The sequence below is a fragment of the Rattus norvegicus genome, chromosome 18, assembly GCF_036323735.1.
Source record: "Rattus norvegicus strain BN/NHsdMcwi chromosome 18, GRCr8, whole genome shotgun sequence".
Classification (NCBI taxonomy): domain Eukaryota; kingdom Metazoa; phylum Chordata; class Mammalia; order Rodentia; family Muridae; genus Rattus; species Rattus norvegicus.
The window spans coordinates 1,398,995-1,421,230 of NC_086036.1; the positions used below are offsets into that span (position 1 = coordinate 1,398,995).

At 36.8% G+C, this 22,236-nt stretch overlaps 1 protein-coding gene across 3 annotated transcripts in view; it reads right to left on the reverse strand.

Annotated features, from left to right (window-relative positions):
* The window catches only part of Rock1 (Rho-associated coiled-coil containing protein kinase 1), a 121,859-nt gene that overhangs the window by 11,635 nt on the left and 87,988 nt on the right, over window positions 1–22,236 (reverse strand). For all 3 annotated transcript variants that reach the window (NR_171200.1, XM_006254401.5, NM_001389239.1), the window contains exons 17-27: window positions 17,567–17,673; window positions 16,258–16,408; window positions 14,215–14,375; window positions 12,372–12,556; window positions 9,988–10,057; window positions 8,952–9,046; window positions 7,652–7,817; window positions 5,656–5,749; window positions 4,522–4,610; window positions 1,684–1,872; window positions 526–685 (exon numbers count right to left, since the gene is read on the reverse strand). Coding sequence is in view for 2 of the 3 variants with exons in the window: in XM_006254401.5 (XP_006254463.1) it covers window positions 526–685; window positions 1,684–1,872; window positions 4,522–4,610; window positions 5,656–5,749; window positions 7,652–7,817; window positions 8,952–9,046; window positions 9,988–10,057; window positions 12,372–12,556; window positions 14,215–14,375; window positions 16,258–16,408; window positions 17,567–17,673 (1,467 nt within the window). In the remaining variant the exon portion in view is untranslated. The remainder of the gene's footprint in view (window positions 1–525; window positions 686–1,683; window positions 1,873–4,521; window positions 4,611–5,655; window positions 5,750–7,651; window positions 7,818–8,951; window positions 9,047–9,987; window positions 10,058–12,371; window positions 12,557–14,214; window positions 14,376–16,257; window positions 16,409–17,566; window positions 17,674–22,236) is intronic.

A 22,236-nucleotide genomic window follows, 5' to 3' on the forward strand; every position in this document is an offset into this window, starting at 1 on the left:
AAAATCTACAGAAGGGTTCTCACTAATATAATAGATAGGCTTCTACTTACAGCTGCTAAAGTTCTGGTCTCTCTCTTTCATTCTCTCTCTCTCTCTCTCTCTCTCTCTCTCTCTCTCTCTCTCCTTACAGCTGCTAAAGTTCTGGTCTCTCTCTCTCTCTCTCTCTCTCTCTCTCTCTCTCTCTCTTCCTCTCTCTCTCTCTCTGTCTCTGTCTCCTCAAATACATAAGCATTAAACACTGAGTACTCATAAAAACACATTAAAGCAGAGCAAAGAGGTATACACTTTTAATCTCAGGATGGAGGTTGAGGATAAGGGAGAGGCAGAGAGTTCTATGAGGACAGCCTGGTCTACAGAGTGAGATCCATAACAGCCAGAGCTACACAGAGAAACCCCATGTTGGCAAACAAAACAAAACAACATATTTTCTTTCAACATCTTCAGGGGTTTCCTTACAAACAGCCTTAGTACATTTGAATAACCTGTTTATTTGAGCAAACCTGAGTGACAGAACACAATTCTTACCTGGAAGATTTCCGTCAGTCTCATCAGCACTGGGAAAACTAGCAACACTAGTTGAATCCGAAAGGTCCAAAAGTTTTGCACGCAACTGCTCAATATCACTCTCTTTGCTAGCCAACTGCATTTGAAGTTCATTTCTATGTGTACATTCTTCTACCAATTGCTATTTTTTTGGGAAAAAAAGATAATAAAAATAACCAGACTCAAATAATTTCGACATTCGTAACTGAAATGTAAACGAGTAGTTGAAAACTCAGAGTGTGGACATGTTATACACATTGTGGATGCTTATTGCTATGGTTGGGCCTTCTTGGGGAAATGGGGTTGGTTGACCAGACTGGTGCAGAACGTCTTCACTCAAGCAGCCTTCCTGCTGCTCTAAGTAGCCAGATCAGGAGTTGCTACTGTGCCTTGCAACTGCCACAGATGATGATGTTTTGTAGAAACTAGGTTCTTTCTCAGTTCAGTGCTAAAGGTAAACAAATTCCTTTTCCTCTTACTCAATTTTTTTTTAAGATTTACTTTACTTTATGTGTATGAATGTTTTGCCTGCACAAACGTATATATATATATATATATAGCATGTGTGCCTGTTGGATCCCCTGGAACTGGGGTCACAGATGATTGTGAGCTGCCATATGGGTTCTAGGAATCAAACCCAGGTTATCTGCAAGAGCATAACAAATACTTAGAGACATCTCTCCAGCCTATAACCTTACTTTAAGAAAATTTTCTTTCTTTTTATTTTATAAATTATGAGGTATAATAAATAACTTAAAACATCAGTAAGCTATTTTCTGGCTCCAAATGAGTTAATTCTAAAAGCACAGAAAATTGAAAATAAAATCATAAATGACAGAATCAAAGCCTGGATGTGAATGAGTCAAAACAAGTTTATGTTACTGTCATGTTTTTTATTAAATGACAAGGATAACTTATTGATTGGTATTTTGACTTCAGAAAAGTAGATGCTGCAGCTGAGAGAAAAAACAATCTTTAAATTCTTTAAAGAGAAATGTTAGTATTAGAGCATATGATTAGACGCTATCGATTAGAATACATAACAAAGTTAGTCTACTTTAAGCATGACTTAGTTTAAGTAGAAACTAACACAAGGGAGGAGATGAACTCTCCGTGCTGGTGCACATACACAGACCTTACCGCTTGCATGTCATTCAGCTCCTTCTGGTGTTTCACCACCATTTGGTTAAATTTTTCTCTTTCTTGGTTAAGTTCCAGTTGGAGCTTTCTATTTTCCTTTTCTTTTTTTCTCAAATCTTGAGTATTAGCTTTCTTCCTATCAATTTTAAAATCTTTGCGATTCATTATTTCTGCCAACTTGTTAACAGCCTGTTCAAGAATTAAAATAGTATTTGTGAGAATCAATATACTGCAGTTATTCAATTTTACTGTCTGTTAAAAGGTATTGGTTTTCAAAGTTATACAGGATTTTTTTCCTCCTCTCTGTGTGCAAATTTATGTTTCTACAAAACAAACTCATCAAGGCTAGGATATCAGCAGTGATTAAGATAACTAAAACCTATGTCTTATTTATGTAAGAAAGGCTTGTAAAAAAAGTTCATTATTCAATAATACCACATATTACTGCACACATAATATAACTATGCTCCAAATACTCTAGTTGGTAAAGGAGGCAGACACATAAGCTATCCAGAACGTGAGATACATGCACTGGTGCTATGGAGACAGCCCCTATGAAGACCCCTTGAGAAATTAAGAAAAGTTCACTAGAATGTGCCACATGTTTCCTCTCTTTCCTCTCTCTCCCCCCACACCACCCCCATCACTTGAATATGTAGGTAGTTGGCCTGGGCCTTATTACACAGATCATACTGGTCTAAACTCATATCCACTTGCCTTTGTCTCATGAACACTGTGATTAAAGGAGTATGCCACTGCACTCTGTTCCATATGTTTCTTAGAGGATTAGGAGATGGAGAGCCAAGAAAAGCATGTGAACAGTAGAGAAAGCATTGAAAGCACAGGTAAAAAACAGACAGAGAGGTCTCTTTCCTTTGGGCAAGTAGGAAGGCAAGAGGACCAACCATCTGATTAGGTCATATAGATACCCCTTTTCTTTTGCCATGCTTATGTGTACTGGTGTGTATGTTCATGTGTATATACATGTGGACAGAGGCCAAAGGTTGATATTTGGTGTCTTCCTCAATTGCTCTCTACATTATTATTATGTTTTAAAGACTTCTTTTTATTGTATGTGTACAAGTGTTTGTTTACTTGAATGTGTCTACCATATGTATACATAGTACTCATGGAGGCCATAATTCATGGCTTTTTCTGTAGGAATATAAAACATGAAAATGGTAGATCCTACCCCATTAAGAGAGAAAAAGTCCTAAATTAGACCTCATCTACACTGATTAGGTTCCCTTTGGAATGAGGTACCCTGGAATAATTTTTAATGCATATTTAGAGTTTGCAATAAAAATCTAACACATACGTTAAAAATGAATTCAGAAACATTATGAAGAAAGAAAAGTCAGTGTGGCACCACATTCCTCAAAGACAACCTCTACTAAAGCCTTTTGCATTTCTTTCAATTTTCTGGATGTATATTTAAGCTTCTTAGGTTTTCCATGTAGAAAAATAGAATAAATAGACCAACCTAAATATGTCTAATTTAAATCTCTAAATAATGGCCATTAAAAATATGCCTCCTCATTGTTTTAATTAGAAGAGCAGTCTTCTTTTGTACATGCTTGTCTATATTTGAGTATGAATGTGGGTGCAAGCAGAAACCTCAGGTGTCAGGTCTCCTGCACTGAAGTTACAGATGGTAGTAAGTTACTCAGTGTTATGTGCTGTGAACTGAATCCAGGTCCTCTACAAGAGCAGTTCATGCTTTTAAGTGTAGAACTGTCTCTTCAGGTCTTGTTTAATATCCATTTCCTGATTTATTATTAAGGTTAAGTATTTTTCAAATGTTTGCTAGACAATATTTTTCTTATTGTACTAGAATTCTTTGTTGGCAAGTATTCTCCTCAGTTTGTCTCATTTAAACTTTTGTTGATAGGTCCTCCATAGACACATGAACTTTTATGTAATAAATGCATCTTTTCTTTCACAATCTCTGTTTTATACTAAAGATTAAATCTGTACTTGAGGGATTCAAGTACATTTATAAAAGATTATTTTTAGCTACAACATAAAGGATCAGTAAGAAAGAAAGGTTAATTGTAAAGTTCCCCTTAAGATGAGGTACCCACCTCTAAGTAATTTTAATACATATTTAGATTATTGAATAATAAACCTAACATGTACTTACTTATAAATAAAATTACTGACTGTCCTCAATTATTTAAAAATTATATTAAAAGCAGAAGAAAACAATTACTGTCTTTTTAAAACAAACTAACAACTGTAGCACTCAGTTTCTGACCTACTGGGCGACTTAGTAAGACACACCATTTTTTTGCCTTCCCTGTCCCCCACCTTTCTTTTGAGATAGGGTTTCATGTTATGACATCAAGTTTTAATGACAAAAATCAAACAAACAAAAACTGACCTAGATGCATGTTCAAATGCAAAACAAAATTGGTAAGCTACCACCCTGGAGTTTCTTTCTTATTCCCAAGCTACCTCTCTGGCTTTTGATCTAATATATCTTCACTTCATTGTTTCCTACAGTTAAAAATAGGGTTTCAATCCACATCACACTTTCTCTTACAGTGCTGGGGATGAAACTCAGGTCCTCATGTATACTAAGCAACTGCCTTAGTACTGAGCTGTGTCATTATACACTTGCCATAGACTAGTGATCACGTTCTGATATACACTGTGATCAATTATGCATCTCATGTACGTCTTCTATATCTAACAGGGATACACTCTTTGTTTTAATGAAAAGCTAAACCCTATGCCTTTCATTTAGTAAAAACACACATATAGAACAATTATTAGGTTTCTGATTTTTATGATACTCAAATGCAAACCATTGGGAAGAGCTGATGGCAAATGTACCTGTGTTTTAAGGGTCCGTTCGGTACTGATATTCTTTTCAAAGGCAGCCTTAAGATTACTTATTTCTTCCTCCTTCTTCAATTTATATTCTGCCAATAAATTGTATAAACTGTTATTGTGCAACATTAAATACTTTTACCTGCATTCCAAATTAATGAAGTTCTCAATTATTAAAATTACCATACACTACACAGTAATACATAGTACTCTTCAGTAATTTTATTACAATAACTGGTTGATTTTGTTTCTTTTCAATTACATGTAACCCAGGTTGCCCTTGAACTCCCAATTCTCTTGCCTCTACCTCCCAAGTACTGGGACTGCTTATTAATATAATTCTTAAGGGTACATAAGTTAGTCAATATATGAAAACAAGCATTTAAAAGCCCAAAATAAGGGGGCTGGAGAGATGGCTTAGTGGTTAAGAGCACTGACTGCTCTTCCGGAGACCCTCAGTTCAATTCCCAGCAACCACATGGTGGCTCACAACCATCTGTAATGGGATCTGATATCTTCTTCTGGTGTGTCTGAAGACAGCGGCAATGTACTCATATACATAAAATAAATAATTCTTTATAAACAAAAACAGAAAAAAGTAAAACATAACTACAGATTCATCTTAGAATTATGATTACATTTTCTTTCTTTTTTGGCAGAGTAACCAGGTTAACCTGGAACTCTGCATTATCATGAACAGCCCACTCTAGAGCATGGAGCATTTGGAGACACTCAGAGGCCAGAAGAGGGCATCACACTCCCTGGAGCTGGAGCTGGAGTTACAGGGGTGTTAAGCTGTCCTATGTGGGTGCAGGGAACCAACCTTGAGGCTTCTAGAAGAGCAACAAGCTCTCTTAATGGATGAGCTCTCAAACTTCTTTAAAATGGTTTTTATTTTATGTATGAATGTTTTGTCTGGAGACAGATAACATGCAGATACCTGGTTCTTTTAGAAACCATAAGGAAGCTGTTGAGTTGGAGCTGGACTACAGATGAGGTCCAATCCCCACATGGAAGCCAGCATGTGGGTCCTAGGAACTGAACCTGGGTCTTCTGCAAGAGCAGCCACTGCTCATCATCATCATCACTGAACTCTCTACTAGCCCCACACCGCCATTTGTTAAGGAAACTACGTACCTTCTTCTGCTGTTCTCATCCTTTCATTTAGCTCTTCATTTTCTTTTCTTAGTAGTTCAATATCTTTGGTTAGCGCATTGTTTGCTTCTTCAAGCTAAATAAAGCACACAAAGGTTATTTCATACTGAAAGCTAAACATCTTTAAAATCTTCTATAACATCTTCTAGAAGTGAAGCAGGTCAAACATTGCTGAAGTATAAAAAATGCCTAGTTTCCAGTTTAAAATACATGAATGAGGCATCCATGACGACTCACACCTCTAATTCTCAGCACACAGAAGGCAGAGACTGTTGGATTTCTGAGTTTAAGGCCATCCAGGTCTACTGAGTGAGTTCCAGAACAGCAAGGACTATACAGAGAAACCCTGTTTTGAAAAAACAAAACTAACCTCCCAATAAGAAATTGAATATATCCCCAGCTCCAAAAAAAAAACCAAAAAACAAAAAAACTCAATATTTAATTAATTTCTAAATGTTTTAGGAACAATTACATTCCAAAAAGTATGTGTACATATACATGTGCATTTATGTATATATATATATATATTTAATAAAGTGAAAAAATATTTTAAAGATTAGTAGACAGAAGACTAGGAAATGTTCTTATTTCCAACTCTACTAATAACCTATGTGACCCTGGGCAAGCCATCTTCCTGTGACTCAGTTTCCTCACTAAAGATGATGAAAATATCATGCCCAGCATCAACTATTCTAAGTATATTGTTTTTCTTTAATCATAACAATGATTAAACAATTTATGGAAGGAATATTATTTTCCCCCTCTTTGGTTGGGTAAGGGAGGAAGTGGGGAGAGAACCAGTTGAGATATAATATAGTAATACAGTCCAGGTGGCCTGAAGCTATGTAAGTGAGGCTAGTCTTAGACCTAATGATCAGTCACTAAGTATGGGACTGTAAGCCATACATTACCATGCTTGCAAGGTTTTTTGCGCACGTGCCTGTGTGCGTGTGTTGGAGCACACACACATGAACTCCAGAGCAGGATGTGAGATATCCTCCTCTACAGCTCCCTATAGGACAGAGGCGGGTCTCTTCTTGAACAGGAAACTCATTATTTTGGCTAGTCTGGCTGTTGAGGAAGCCCTCAGGACATACTTGTCTCCACTCTCAGTGTTGGGACTATATACATGGGTAGCCATGTCTATGTTTTTATGTGGGTGTTAAAGAGATACAAATTCAGGTCTTTTGCCTTTGATGATAAGTTATGTGATCTTGGCAGATTGCCTCAATCCTCTAAGCTCCAGATTTACCAAGATCACCTAACTTCTAAGAGTCAAAGCCAGGATTTGAACCTAATACACTTACATCAGAGTACTTGTTAATTTAACAAAGAAAAGCTTTTGTAACTCCCATTTATCCCACATTATTATATAGACTACAGTATGAACCATAAGAATAGGGAATTTGTAGGATTGGTTTTTTTGCACAATGGATTAGTTGACTATTAACTACGAGTTTCTTATTCCAGAATAGCTTCTTTGAACTTCAAAGAAATCTAGTCTATACCATCACTTACACAGTATAAATAAATAAAAAATAAATTATAGAAAATAAAAAATGAGTTTAAGATAAGTGGGCTGGAGAGATAGCTCAGCAGTCACTGACTGCTCTTCCAGAGGTCCTGAGTTCAATTCCCAGCAACCACATGGTGGTTCACAACCATCTGTGATGGGATCTGATGCCCTCTTCTGGTGGGTCTGAAGACAGCTACAGTGTACTTATATACATAAAATAAATAAATCTTAAAAGAAAAAAGCATTTCTTCACATAAAATAAAAAATAGATCTACAGTAGGGGAAAAAAGCCCAGTATACTGAATAAGACTTTCTATCATTACGAACTGTTTTAGATAAAATAAACACAAGTACAGAAATGTCACTCTATATGTAAGAAGCATAAGTATATATTCATGCATACCCCCAATACCTTAAACTGTGAAAAATTTTCACAATCTCAGATATTCACTCATCACTTACCCGACTAACGGTATGATCTTTATCTGTAATCTCTTGTCTATTTCTTGAAGCAGCTTTCTTGCTTTCTTGAGTCAACTCAAAATACTGTTCTTCCAGAATTCCTCGAGCCAACTGCTCAGACTCAGCTTTTGTTTCTGCTAAATCCAACTGAGTCGAAAGAGTTTCTCTGTAACAATTTTACCGAGAAATGAATAAAAACAAATTCAGTTTAATCTCCTTACTTGATCATGTAAATGAAAACAATGACCTTGCTAGACATGATAGTTTACATCTGTAATTCTGACAAGTGTAGTCTTAAGGCACAGGGATTGAGAATTTAGAGCCAGCCTGGACTACAAAGTGAGAATCTCTCTGGAAACAACAACCCAAAAGTGCCCCTCCCCCTTAAAAAAAAATCCATACAACTTTCTTTAAATGACAGAACCAAGGATTCTACTTTTTAAAGTAAACTTTAAATCCACCTTTTTTAATACAGGTAACAATTTTAACTTCTTAAGTCTTTAACTTCTTTAAGTTCTTTACGTTCTTAATTTTAGAAAGACTGTTGTGGGTTTGGAATAAAGGCAACAAAGCAAGACTGAAAAGTCACTGGTATAACAGGAGGTCAGATTCAAGACACTTTCAACCCCATTTTTACAGGGGAAGTTCCTTATACTTCCTGGAGCTTAATTTGACCAAGTTTGTACTGAGAGATTAAACTAAATTATCTGATATTTGAGATTATGAAAACATAAAGATTCAAACCACTGTAAACTATTTGGAAATGTTATTAGAAAATACACTTTGAAGCTTTGCAGAATTGCTGGAGTTTAGTGGTCATGTCCTGAGCTCTGTCTACTTGGGAAACAGAGGGAGCAGGACTGATCAAGGCCAGCCTTAGGTACAAAAGATTTTGTCTCAAAACACTAACTTTTCAGAACTGGCATTTACAGAGACTAGGTGACGTCATTTGTCTGTTTGTCTCTAAGATTCTCTCTTAGACAAGCCATCTTGGTTATCTGTACACTTCCTGCATTTTTGTAGGTTCTTAGAGAACTTGGGTAGTGAACTATCCCTAACTATGACCACAATTACCTGCTCTTTGTTTTTTAAAACATTATTTTTACTTTATGTGTATGAGTATTTTACCTGCACGTACATAAGTGCACTATCTGTTGAATCTTAGGGTAGACTCATCTGATTTGATATCAGTTAGCCCAATAAATTAGCCTTATCAGAATGATGGTACCCTTACTCCCTACCTTTGAACTTAAATTTATGAATGCTTTTTCTGTTCTATTCCAAAGGAAAACAGACATACTTTTCACTTTGCAGCTCCTGTATTTTCCTTAAATTTTCTCTGTTTTTTTCTTCAATTTCTTCTTTAAGTTCCTTTACCTGGGTTTTATAAAGTGTCTGTAAAACAAGTAATAGGAATTAAGTGCTTGTAGTAAGTTATGAACTGTTCAGCAGTTTCTTTATCTTAAACGTTTAAAAAGTTTTATTTTCTTAAAAGTTAAAACAAGTTAAACCAAGAGTAGAGAGACAGTTCAACAGTTTAAGAGCACTGGCTACTCTTCTAGAGAACCATTTCCACATGGCAGCTCACAACTGTCTGTAACTCCAGATCCAGGAGATTCACAGAGACATTCCTGCAGGCAAAACAAATCACTAAAGACAATCAAGCTGGGTGGCGACGAAAGCGGCAACACTAACCCCAGCACTTGGGAGCCAGGCAGGTGGACCTCTGACTTAAGAGTTAGCCTGATCTACAAAGCAATTTCCAGGACACCCAGGGATACACAGAAGAACCCTATCTCAAAAAACAAAACAAACCCAAAGTCTTGAAAAAGAAAAAGCCACAAGCAAACAAAACACCAAGTTAAAACCATGTATTTAATTATATGAACTATGCTTGCAAGATAGATGGTACTAGAGAGCACAATCTGATATTATTATGCCCATTCTGGACTGGAAAACTCAAGAAACTCCATCCCAATCCTGCCTTAACCTCCAAGTGCTGTACATCAGGCATGTGATTTCCATGCAACAAAGTCTTTAAGACAAGGTCTTACTCTGTAGCCCTGGCTACTCTAGATCCACCTGCCTGTGCTTCCAGAGTGTTAAGATTAAAGGCCCGAATTACTATGTCCAGCTATCAAACTATTATTTACAGCTATAATTGGATGCTGAGTAATTGCTGAAAAATTGCACAAAAAGGTCTTTTTTTTCCTCCTTCACAATTTGAATAGATCACGAACCTTGAAAAGAAATATAATTTGCAGGAAAAAAAAACTCTTAAAGGCTCTTGTTTAAGTCAGTTTTTAAATTGTATACTAAAAATAATTTTCACTTACAGAGAAATATTGCTCAGCTTCAAGCTGATCTTGTAACTCCCGCATTTGCCCTTCATTTCCTCTGTATTGCCTTTAAATAAAAGAAAATCAGTAATTAAATTTTCTTATTTATGACAGATTTCACCGAAGTTGCTAAAATACAAAGTTTCTATAAAATAACTTCTGCAAGAAAAATATTTCAGCATCACATTTTTATGAAGCTCCTTTGGTAAGGCCACAGTGCCTGGCTTCATCTTTTACCTATAAAACTGATAATGAAAATGAAATCAACAGTGCTGTGATTTGTTTGTAAACCCTGTAAATATCTGCAGAGAAAGGCAGGAAAATCACAGAACTGTATTTTAAATGTCTTCTGTAATAACAAAAGCAGACGTCATAAATTATTTAAGTAAAAAATAAAGTATAAAATATTTTGGCCATTGAACACATGAAGGAGTATAAAAATAATTACACAGGGAAAATAAAAGGAAAGCAAGAGTAATAAACCAGCAAGGAGAAAGACAGAAATATGTATACATCACAAACAAGCACAATCTCACATGAAAAAGGTCACACTCAGGAGAGGAAAAGACTCAAATACACAAGAAGGCAATAGGCCTCAAAGACCCAATTTTATCCTAGGCTATAGGGTTTAATATTATATAGTAATTGCTTTGTAGTTTAGTAATAAGCGATGCAGTTGATAGAAAGTACATACTAAATGTCCACTGAGGGCTGAGTGAGAGTTGCTTGTGGGAAAAAGTAATATATGTAATTAACTGGCAAAAATGGGGCTAGTATATGAAGAAAAAATTGCCAATATAAATCCAACTTAATTAAAAACTGATAAATTATTCCAATGAAAAATGCCTAAATGACAGGTGGTGGTGGCAACATGCCTTTGATTCCAACATTCAGGAGGTAAAGACCTGTGAATCTCTAATGTATGATTAACATATATATCTGGAGGAGATAAAATCACAACTTGGTATAAAGAGTACCCATCTTTCATACTGTATTTTTAAAGCAGGCCCATATTATATTCTACAAGTAATGACATCCTGGCTTTGTCTTGATCTCAAGTAAGCAAGCATCTTAGCAGTTAACAGAAAAAAAGACTGTACAACTTTGAAAGGAATCAAAGAAAGAAAACAAACTCCCACTCCCAAGATTATATCTAACCTCTAAATCTCTAAAATAAAGCGACCTGGAACACTTCCTCTCATGTAGGGTAGCCTTCTTATTATAATGCTAGTCTTGAAAGATGTGTTGATGTTTATACATATGAAAAGTGTGAGAAAACTTGTATTTCCATTATTAACAGACTGACTGTAAAGCTAGCAGTCTTGCTAATCTATATTTCTTTCTTTAAATACCTGTAATTTAAACTTAATAAGCGATGGAACTGGAAAATATCATCCTGAGTGAGGTAACCCAATCACAGAAAGACATACATGGTATGCACTCATTGATAAGTGGCTATTAGCCCAAATGCTTGAATTATCCTAGATCCCTAGAACAAACGAAACTCAAGAGGGATGATCAAAATGTGAATGCTTCACTCCTTCTTTAAAAGGGGAACAAGAATACCCTTGGCAGGGAATAGGGAGGCAAAGTTTAGAACAGAGCCAGAAGGAACACCCATTCAGAGCCTGCCCCACATGTGGCCCATACATATACAGCCACCAAACTAGATACGATGGATGAAGCAAAGAAGTGCAGGCCGACAGGAGCCGGATGTAGATCTCTCCCGAGAGACACACCCAAAATACAGCAAATACATAGGCAAATGCCAGCAGCAAACTACTGAACTGAGAACGGGACCCCCGTTGAAGGAATCAGAGAAAGGACTGGAAGAGCTTGAAGGGGCTCGAGACCCCATATGTACAACAATGCCAAGCAACCAGAGCTTCCAGGGACTAAGCCACTACCAAGACTATACATGGACTGACCCTGGACTCTGACCTCATAGGTAGCAATGAATATCCTAGTAAGAGCACCAGTGGAAGGGGAAGCCCTTGGTCCTGCCAAGAATGAACACCCAGTGAACATGATTGTTCGGGGAAGGGCGGTAATGGGGGGAGGATAGGGAGGGGAACACCCATATAGAAGGGGAGGGGGAGGGGTAAGGGGGTTGGCCGGGAAACTGGGAAAGGGAATAACAATCGAAATGTAAATAAGAAATACCCGTTAATAAAAATGGGGAAAAAAAGGGGGGGGGAGGGAAAAAAAAAAACTTAATAAGCCCGTCCTCCCAAAGCTTGAACTTCCTTGCAAATCTTTGCAAGTAAATTCTTTTATCACAATTTTTGTCTTTTTCATAAATTTTGAGACCATCTGGACATATAAAATATCAAAGTATCTATAAGCCAATGAAAACACAAAAAGGTATTTTTAAAACTTACTTTGTAAGCTGAGCTAACTCAAATTCTAACAATCTTTTAGCTTCCAATAAAGTATTTATTTCCTGTTTCATCTGTTTTTCTAACCCTTTTAAATTGTCTGCTTCAAACGCTTGAGTCTTCAGTTCACTCTGTAGCAAGATCCGCTTATTGGATTCCTGTTCCAGCTGCAGGGTGAGACTCTTAACCTGTGAGTGAGAGAAACAATGGCATCTTAGCCACCTTACTCATTTGATAGTAACACATATCAAAGAATACAAATCAGCTGAGTACAAATACATCGTCACTGTTGTCATCATCATCCCTTGTACACTCCTTGTGTCTATTACTGCCTATTTATTACTAAGTGAAAATAGTAGTAAATTTTAGGTATGAAATCTGTGGGGAAAAGAAAAACCTTAGTTTCAAGTAGTCCAAAAATTTGAGAAAAGAAAGATAAAAGTCATGTGTGAGGAAACACTCCAAATTTTAATTTACCCCACAAGTGTTTCTATTCTATATAATCTTAAAGCTCAGGAAATAGTTAATATTTATTAAGCACTTATTAGCCAATCAAAACTCTTGCAGCCGTGTACAACATGCTCTTCACCTGCTATCTGCAAAACGATTATCACAGAAATCATCAAACGGCAGAGTCCCTCACCCTGTCTTGTATATGTCCTTGTCCTGTCTGACCCTTCTCTGGATGCTCAGGCACTACAGAATGCTCCAAGATTTAATGAATGATCTCAAATGCAGTCTATTCTTAAGCTCCTGGATGACACACCCATAGCAAGGCTTTCCTTAACGCTCATGGAATCCCATATCTTTGGAGGTCTTGAATGTAATCTTTCTAGGCTGCCTGTTCCCAATAGTGTACAGATCATATGCACCTTACTTTCCTTAAGAACAAAAGAATGAAAGACGCCTTTAAAAAATTTTTTAGATTAAAAAAAGGTTATTTTACTTTATGTGTATACTGTTTAGCCTATGGGTTGCGTGTGTGTATTATAGATGTTCCTGGTGCCTGAAGAGGGTGCTGGATCCCTGAAACTGGAGCTGTGACTGCGAGCTGCCATTGTGGTTCTGGGCTCTTCTGAAGAGCAGCTGATGTCCTTCATATCGGAGTCATCTCCAGCTCCATCTTCCAAAGTTTCAATGTGTAGTTATCCTGCTTGCTAGTTTATTTCTAACCTTTTCTTAGTCAAGTCTATATAGAAATACATTAATTTTCCTAAGACTGTTTTCACCTATACATTTCTGTACATTTTAAAAGAACACCAGTTTCTTTAGAGCCCAAGGGTTGGCTCCATGTGACAACTGCAAGTTATTTTTTCTTCTCTGATTTGCTTCCTCTTACCCACGGCTTACCTACCTTCTTACCAAATACACAATCTGTACTGACAACCCACCAAGACAAGTCAGTCTTAGAACTACCTACAAGTAATTTCTAAAACTCAGATAGTAACCATCCACAAACGGTTTTATCTTTTTATCAATAGTATTATAAATACATGTTTTCTATTAATGCAAGCCACTCCAACAGCAGTTAATTTTTTAATGCTTTTCTAAACATAGATTCTCTTTGATAGTTTGCTTTTTTAAGCAATCTAGTTCTTCTAGGAGGAACTAAAAAATTTTGATAGAGTTGAATGCACTGCTGTAATACACAATGTGTTCAGTCCTAGGGAATGAATGTTAAATAGCTATTTGAAATGAAAATTCTAAGTGCTGGGATAATCATATAAGCAGTGAACACATACTTCATTCAAATCTTCTCCTGTGTTTCAAATATACACAAGATTCTCCAGTTACAATCTAGAATAATTTCTCTTAAAAGATGGGAAAAATGAGCACTGTGTCTTACTGCATCCTCCAGCCTTTCTTTATTTTCGGTCAAATGTTCTAGCTTCTGCTGAGACTGTTTCAGGTCAACATCTAGCATAGAACATTGCTTCTCAGTCTCAACAACTCTATTTTCAGCCTTCTCTCGAGCTTCTCTCTCTTCCTTCAGCTTTTTTTCCATTTCTGCAACAGAAAAAAATTACAAACATACATTTAAAGAGCACCTCAATACATTTCCCTTTAAATGGCCTAAAAATTGATCTTTAAAATCTGATTTATTCTGCTACTACAATAGATATTAATTATAAATATTCTAAGTACATTTGAATAATATATATAAGAATCTCTGAAGAAATAGTTGTAAGAGATAAAAATAATTTTTAAAATGTCTCAATTTAGCCCCTGCTCAAAAAAGATGGAGAATTCAATACCATTTAGACTAGAAGATTAAGGGTGTAGTTGAAAAGAGTAATTAGGAAATGAAATGAAGGTAAAGAATAGAAAAATATGACTATAGTTATTAATCTCTACCTTGTATTGGTCTGGAAAATTTTTCAAAGAGGCTTCTTCGAATAGGAATTCTGTGCAACTCAATGACAGGAGTCTATGGCTGCAGAATCCCTCTTTCAATATTCTGAGAAGATTCTAGCCTTTACCTAGAATATTGCCTTATTCTAGAATATTGTAAGTTAAGAATTTTAGAGTTTCCATAGTCATGCCAGTAGAGTTGCATAGTTTTTTTCTTGGAGCCTGCTCTTGAGGTGACAAAGTGGCAGTTCACTTTTTCCCTAACCTTATAAATTCAGCTGTGATAACATAATCATTACCTCCTAAGTCCCTTCTCTCCAATTTAACAGAAATTCATTTCAGTTATATTTTAATTCTAGATACCTATCCTTGAGTTTCAGATTTGCATACCAATGGAGTAGTATATCCATCTAGATAGCTACCTAATACAATTATAAAAGCTGTTTTGGGGGAATGTGCTGAGGTTTGAACTCAGAACCTCAAGCAGGCTAAGCATGTGTTCTGCCGTTGAAACCATATCTCTAGCCCCCAAATTTAACATACTGAAAGAATTATTTTTCTCTATCCCCTAATCACTTCTACCCCACACTTCTATCACCCTCTGTGGAAGATATAATCATTGATTCATTTGTTCCAAACTAAACACCTGAGCCCTTCTTGCTTCTTCTTCTTTTTTTAATATTTATTTTATTTATATGTGTACACTGCAGCTGTCTTCAGACATACCAGAAAAGGGTATCAGATCTCATTACATACAGATGGTTGTGAGCCACCATGTGGTTGCTGGGAATTGAACTCAGGACCTCTGGAAGAGCAGTCAGTGCCCTTAACCACTAAGCCATCTCTCTAGCCTCCCCTTCTTGCTTCTTTTACTGTCTCCCTTTCCTCACAATTTTGTCCTCTGTGCTTCTTTGCATTCTGCTACCACCAGATCACCCTACTTCCACTGTTCCTCTTTGTAAGGCATCTCCAGATAGCAAGAGTTGTTTTTAAAGAGCATGCATTAGACTTGTCATTGGAGATAACATAGTGGATGATTACTGATCTTAAGTATACTTGAGATAATAATACAAGGCAACTGGCTGCTCTAAACTGTGATTGTGACTGGAGACCATAAAGCAAAGTAAACAAGAAATTGAGGCAAAAAAGCAGTTAAATAACAATAAGGTCCAGAATGTATAGGGAAGAAAAAAATCTACAGATAGATTAAAAACTGGGAAAATAAAAGAGTCCACTAATTTTATTTTGTTTTAGACCCAAACTCTATCACCAAAATTGCCTTGCCTTAGCTATTCTAGTGCTTAGATTACAGGTGGGGCCACCATGCCTAGGATGAGTTCACTAACTTTTATAGTAAAGACATAGTAGGTAAAGAAAAACTACAAAAGGTAAATTTGTGATAAAAAAGAAGATATAATAAAAGGTACTCTCTTCTCAGATAACAATGTTTATTTATTCTCTCTACCACAGATCAAAATCAACTGTCTCTAAGTATTATTTAAACCTAATAAAAAATATGCATATAAGTGACACTTACCACACATGGCAACAGACTTTGCCTCTTCAATAGACTGATGCTTGTCAGTTAGCCGCGCTTTGGTTACTTTGTGTTCATTTACTTCTTGTTCTAACCTCTGCTGAATAGACTTGAGCTTGTAGTTCAAATCAATCTCCAAATTATTTTTTTCCTAAGAAAATTAGAATGAGAGCCATGGGATATAATAAACTGACTACAGGGTGCATAATTAAATCTTACATTTCTCAATATTCTGCTGGAGATGAACACTTTCCTAAGTGCCCCTTCCTGGAGCATACACCACAGCTGATGCAGAGCTCCCTGTGCTCCTAGGTACATTCAGGACAGTTTACACTGCAGTAACAAATGAATGCAACAACCTTTTACTTTGTTATTTCATTTTTGTCTTTAAAAACTCTTTTAAAATTTAAGAATCTATATTTCTATCTAAATTTGGTTTGTTTCTCTTTAAAAGATGAAACATCTTGGGACAAGGTAGTGAAATGTTTAGGTGAGAACAGTACGAATAAATTACAGTCCTTTCAAAGTTTATTCTTCTTTCTTTCATCCTATTTCACATTTATATCAGCTTGTTTAACAGAAACTACTCAGGGATAGAACATCCCAAAGCAGTTGCTTTTAAAATCATTTTCTTGAGGGAGACACTAGATCTGTAAAGTAACTGATACTTTCTTCAACAAGGAAGATACTTAGCAGTGAATTTTTGATAAAATTGTAAATAAATGTAGAGTCCAGAAGGAAGACCCCACTGGGTAAAAACACTTGCCACTAAGCCTGATAGCCCTGGTTATATCCCTGGAATCCATATGGTAAAGGAGAGAACTGAAATTTGCCTCCTCCCACCAAGTTGTCCTGACTCTAAATATGTGCCATGATGCATGATGCTACAGGTAGAGGGAGGGGGACAGATAGATAGAGGGAGAGGATATAAAAGTCAATTACTTTGGTCTTTTTATATTTTATGTTTTACTAACAACAGAGTGTGCTAGGATTCAGTCCTTTATTTCTCTCTTTGTATGATTTAATATACAAGGGTTAATACCTTCCTCTTACCTGTGTACAAAGGAACTAGGAACAGTTTTCTTATTAAAAGGTTATTTCCAAACCAAAGTAATATAATTATCTTTTAAAAATCTCTAACTTCTTAGAGTGCACACAAAATAATATGGTAACAAGATGCCAAATATATCATGCATACATTCCCACACATGAAAACAATTTCATAATAAAAAACAAACATTACAAATGAATGCTATAAAACTACCTTAAACCTTTGATAACCATAATATTAGAACAGTAAGTCATTTACCTTTTCTGAATGATTGAGCATGTCTTGAGCCTCTTTTCTTTCTCCTTCTACTCTTTCAAGATTATGTTTGAGATGCTTCACCTCTTCTTGTAAAGACGTAATTCGTGCTATAAAGTGAGGAAAAACGTTAAAGCAAAACTAATTTATAGTATTATAAATCATAACTGATTATTTGGGAGTGAGGAGGTGGATGATGGAGGAATTTGATGGACTTGGTGTTTGTTAATGCTCAGTTTTGAATTTTTATTTTTATGTATGAATGTTTTTCCTGCATGTATGTTATATGCCCCACTGTGTGCAGTGCTGATGGAGGCCAGAGATGGGCAACAGGTTCATTGGCACTGGAATTAGATAGTTGTAAACTGCCAAATGGGTGCTAATAACTTAACCCAGGTCCTTTTGCAAGAACAGCAAACTTTTAACTCACTAGCCTAGTGGTTCTCCTTAACCTTCTTCTCCTCTCCTCTCCTCTGCCCTCCCAGACAGGGTTTCTCTGTGTAGCGCTGGCTGTCCTGAAACTCACTCTGTAGACTAGGCTGCCCTCAAACTCAGGGATCCACCTGTCTCTACCTCCTAAGTGCTGGGATTAAAGGCGAGTACCACCACACCCAGACTCTTTAACCTTCTTAATGCTGTGATCCTTAAATACAGTTCCTCATGTGGTAATTGGCAACCATAAAATTATCATTGTTGCTACTTCATAACTCTTAATTTTGCTATTATGAACCATAATGTAAATATCTATGGTTTCCAATGGTCTTAGGCAACCCTCGTAAAACGATCTTTCAATCCCAAAGGAGGCCATGAACCACCAGTTGAGAACCGCTGGCCTAGAAAGATAGCCAAGCATATACCCAAAAGATGCTCAGATGGACAGACCCAGGGCTCCAGTTGCATACGTAGCAGAGGATGGCCAGATTGGGCACCAATGGGAGGAGAATCCCTTGGTCCTGCCAAGGATCAATACCCCAGTGTAGGGTAATGTCAGGGTGGGGAGGCAGGAAGGGGTGGGTGGATGGGTGGGGGAACACCATCATGGAAGCATGGGGAGTGAGGATGGGACAGCATTTGAAATGTAAATTAAAAAAAAAAAAGGAGGACAGTCAAGGAAGAAAAGGGCTCATTCACTGAAAAATGAAGATGCAAAGAAGGATGACCATAATTTCACCCGAACAGTAAATTGAGGCAAGAGTATTTGAGCCCAGCAGTTTAAGGCTACCTTGGGTACCACAATCAGACCAAATAAACCAAATAAAACACAAAACATAAAAAAAAAACTCTAAAAAAAATGATAAATGAAAATAGCCTGTGTTCATAGATTGGGAGAATTATAAGATGACAATAACGACCTAAAATAATGAATAAAGACATTTTATCATTATTGAAATTCTAAAAGTATGTTCTGCAGAAATGAAAAAGCTAATTAAAGAAAAGCTAAAATAATATTATGGAAGAACAATAATGTTGAACAAATGAAATCTCCCAATTTCAACACCTGCTCTAAAACTACTTTGGTCAAAATATGGTGCTGACGTATGGCAAAAATAATGTTTGAATAAAAGAGACTTGAAAAAACAGAAGTAAAGCCATACACAGAGAGGGCGGGGAAGTATGTGTATGTGTGTGTGATATCAGTCAAGAACACATCTATGTGCAGGTGAGAATAGAGGGTGTTAAGTTGACACTAGGTGTTTTCCTGAATTACTTTTCTACCTTGGTTTTTAAAGACAGATCTCTTACTGACCTTGAAACTCATCTACTTTATTTCAGCTATACTGGCTGGCCAGTGACCCCCTGGAGACTTGCATGTCTCTCAGATCAGCGCTAAAGTTACAGAAACATACTTCCTGACATGGTTTTTACACGGCTGCCATGGATCAGAACTCAGGTGCTCATTCTTGCACTTCACCCACTATGCCTCCTTCACAGCCAAATCCTTTCATTTACTAATAGAAATTTTTGCCTCTCTTTTTCATTCAGTGAAAAAAAATTTTTCCAGCCCCAGGAATTAGATCTAGGCCCTTAATGATGAATGCTAGGTTAAGAATTCAACTACATCTTATCCACAATCAATATTTAACAAAAATGTCAAAACCATTTAAAGAGAAAAGGATAAGGCCTAAGAAATACAGTGACCTCTGGCCTCCACAAGAGTATGTATATACTCTTTCTTGTGTACGTACACACACACACACACACACACACACACACACACACACACACTCACAGAGAGAGAGAGAGAGAGAGAGAGAGAGAGAGAGAGAACAAGCTTCTTTTTTAAAAAAGATTTTTTAAAGATTCACTTATTGTATATATGTGAATATACTATACTACACTGCTGCTGTCTTCAGACACACCAGAAGAGGGTATTGGATCCCATTACAGATGCTTGTGAGCCACCATGTAGGTGCTGGGAATTGAACTCAGGACCTCTGGAAGAGCAGTGAGTGAGTGCTCTTAACCACTGAGCCATCTTTCCAGCCAAGGGACAAGCCTCTTAAATGGCACTAAAACAACTGGGTATCAGATATTCAACATCATTAACTTATTAGGAAATAAATTAAAACCACAGTAATACATGAGCTCATTCCTATTCAGGCAGTCAATTTTAACACCATGGAAAAATCCGAATCCTAATTTCTCGGTGAGGAAAATGAAATAGTTCAGCAAGTGTAAAAAAAAAGTTGGGGTTGGGGATTTAGCTCAGTGGTAGAGCGCTTGCCTAGGAAGCGCAAGGCCCTGGGTTCGGTCCCCAGCTCTGAAAAAAAGAACCAAAAAAAAAAAAAAAAAAAAGTTTAGCAGTCCCAGAAAAGTTAAGCACAGAATTACTACATGACCTAGCAATTTCACACCTAAGTATATATTCAAAAGAATGCAGTTGGCATTCCAGCACTCAGGGTAGCAGAGACTTTTAGATTTAAACCCTACTATAAACTGCTATGAGTTTGGGATAACATATTATAGAGTTAGGTGCAAACAGCAAAATCAGAATGGGTGACACCTCAATCTTCAAGAGGGAGAAGCAAGCTGATCTTTGAGTTCTCAGGTCAGCCATGGACACATACTGAGATAGTTCCAAACAAAACAAAACCTCAAAATAAGACTTAAGTAAAAAACAAAACAAAATAAGCAATGAAAAAAAGATAAACCTAATAAATCATACTATAAAGTTTTCCTAGCTTTCACCAATATTTAAAAGATTCTGTTAAAAGACAATAAACATGATTATCGAAGTTTGGTTGTTTGCTATGTCTTGTAATGCTAAATACTGGCCCCCAAGTTCTGGTTGTGTCCAGAAACGAGAAAATCTTCAGATCTATGTAACTTTTCTCCTTAAAACTACTGGTTGAGTAAAGATGCCTATAATCTATAGCTGGGCAGAAGGGAGGTAGGCAGTGTTTAGGTTCCCAGGGATTGGGGGCTGAGAGATACCATGGAGGGAAGAGAGAAGATGGAGAAGAAGGGACACCAGGGCTGGCCAATTGGAGTAAGAGCAGCCCAGAAAAAACACATTAAGTCATATCTCAGGATTATTAGCAGGGAAGTAGACATTACAGCATAGAGGGTAGTTATCTGTACAGCTTTAATGCTTAAATATAAAAGGCTTGCATATTTTATCTGGGAACTGAATGATCTAAGGAATGGTAGAAACTCCCGATTGAGATTAAAAATATACTACAACACATGATGATGGTGTAAAACTTGGAACCAAGTAGTCCAAAGCTTAGTCATAAGCAAGAGATAACAAACATCAACAATTTTAAGAACTAGAAGGATTTATAGAATTAATCCTTGACCAAAGAGATTTTTACATGGCTAATTTGCTGTATAAAAGCAACGAGAAAAACTACACTTAAATAAGTGAGGCTTTTCAGTAATTACAAAGAGGCTCCTTTCTTGGCTATATCTAGACCTATTTTAAGCCTGGTGCCTGAGAGATAAGACTGTACAACTTTCTTCAGCTATGAGCCAATGGGAACTCCTAATTTCCGTTTCCATAGTCACAAAAACTGACCTGACCTCTGTCCACAGAATTATACCTAATGATCAAGTTTCAGGAGACCCAAAATATGTTCCTTTCCATGACTAATGTTAAAACACACTCTCTCCTCTCATCCTCCATCTTTTCTAAGAGGCCTGGCAATTCTCATGTGTGTTTTTTGTATAGATAGTGTGGATGCTGCTACTGAACAGCAACAAACCAGGAAAATATCTGGGAAGTGAAGGCAGTTATCTTTGGAAAACAAACCAAATGGTATTAACCTTCTAAAACGTTTCCTTTTATTCACTGTCAGTTATGTCTAACCTGCTTTTTAGTTAAACAAAGAATGCTAATAACTAATCCCAACCTTTCCTAACACCTGATCATTTTTGGTAAGGAGTTGTCCCAGGCCCATAAAGTTGGATGATGGCTAGAGACCACTGCAGGAAGGAAGGGAGGGAGGGGTTGGCAGAGTGGCTTTGAAGGTAAAGGGCTCACCACGCAAGCCTACCAACCTGAGCTCAATCCCTAGAAACCCAGTGAAGACAGAGAGAATGAGTTAGTTCTACCAAGTTTTTCTCTGACCACTCACACGTGCCCCATGCAACACACAGCTCTCTCTCTACCACGCACCACACACCTCACAAAAACATATACAATAAAATAAAAACTTGCAATGATAAATCTT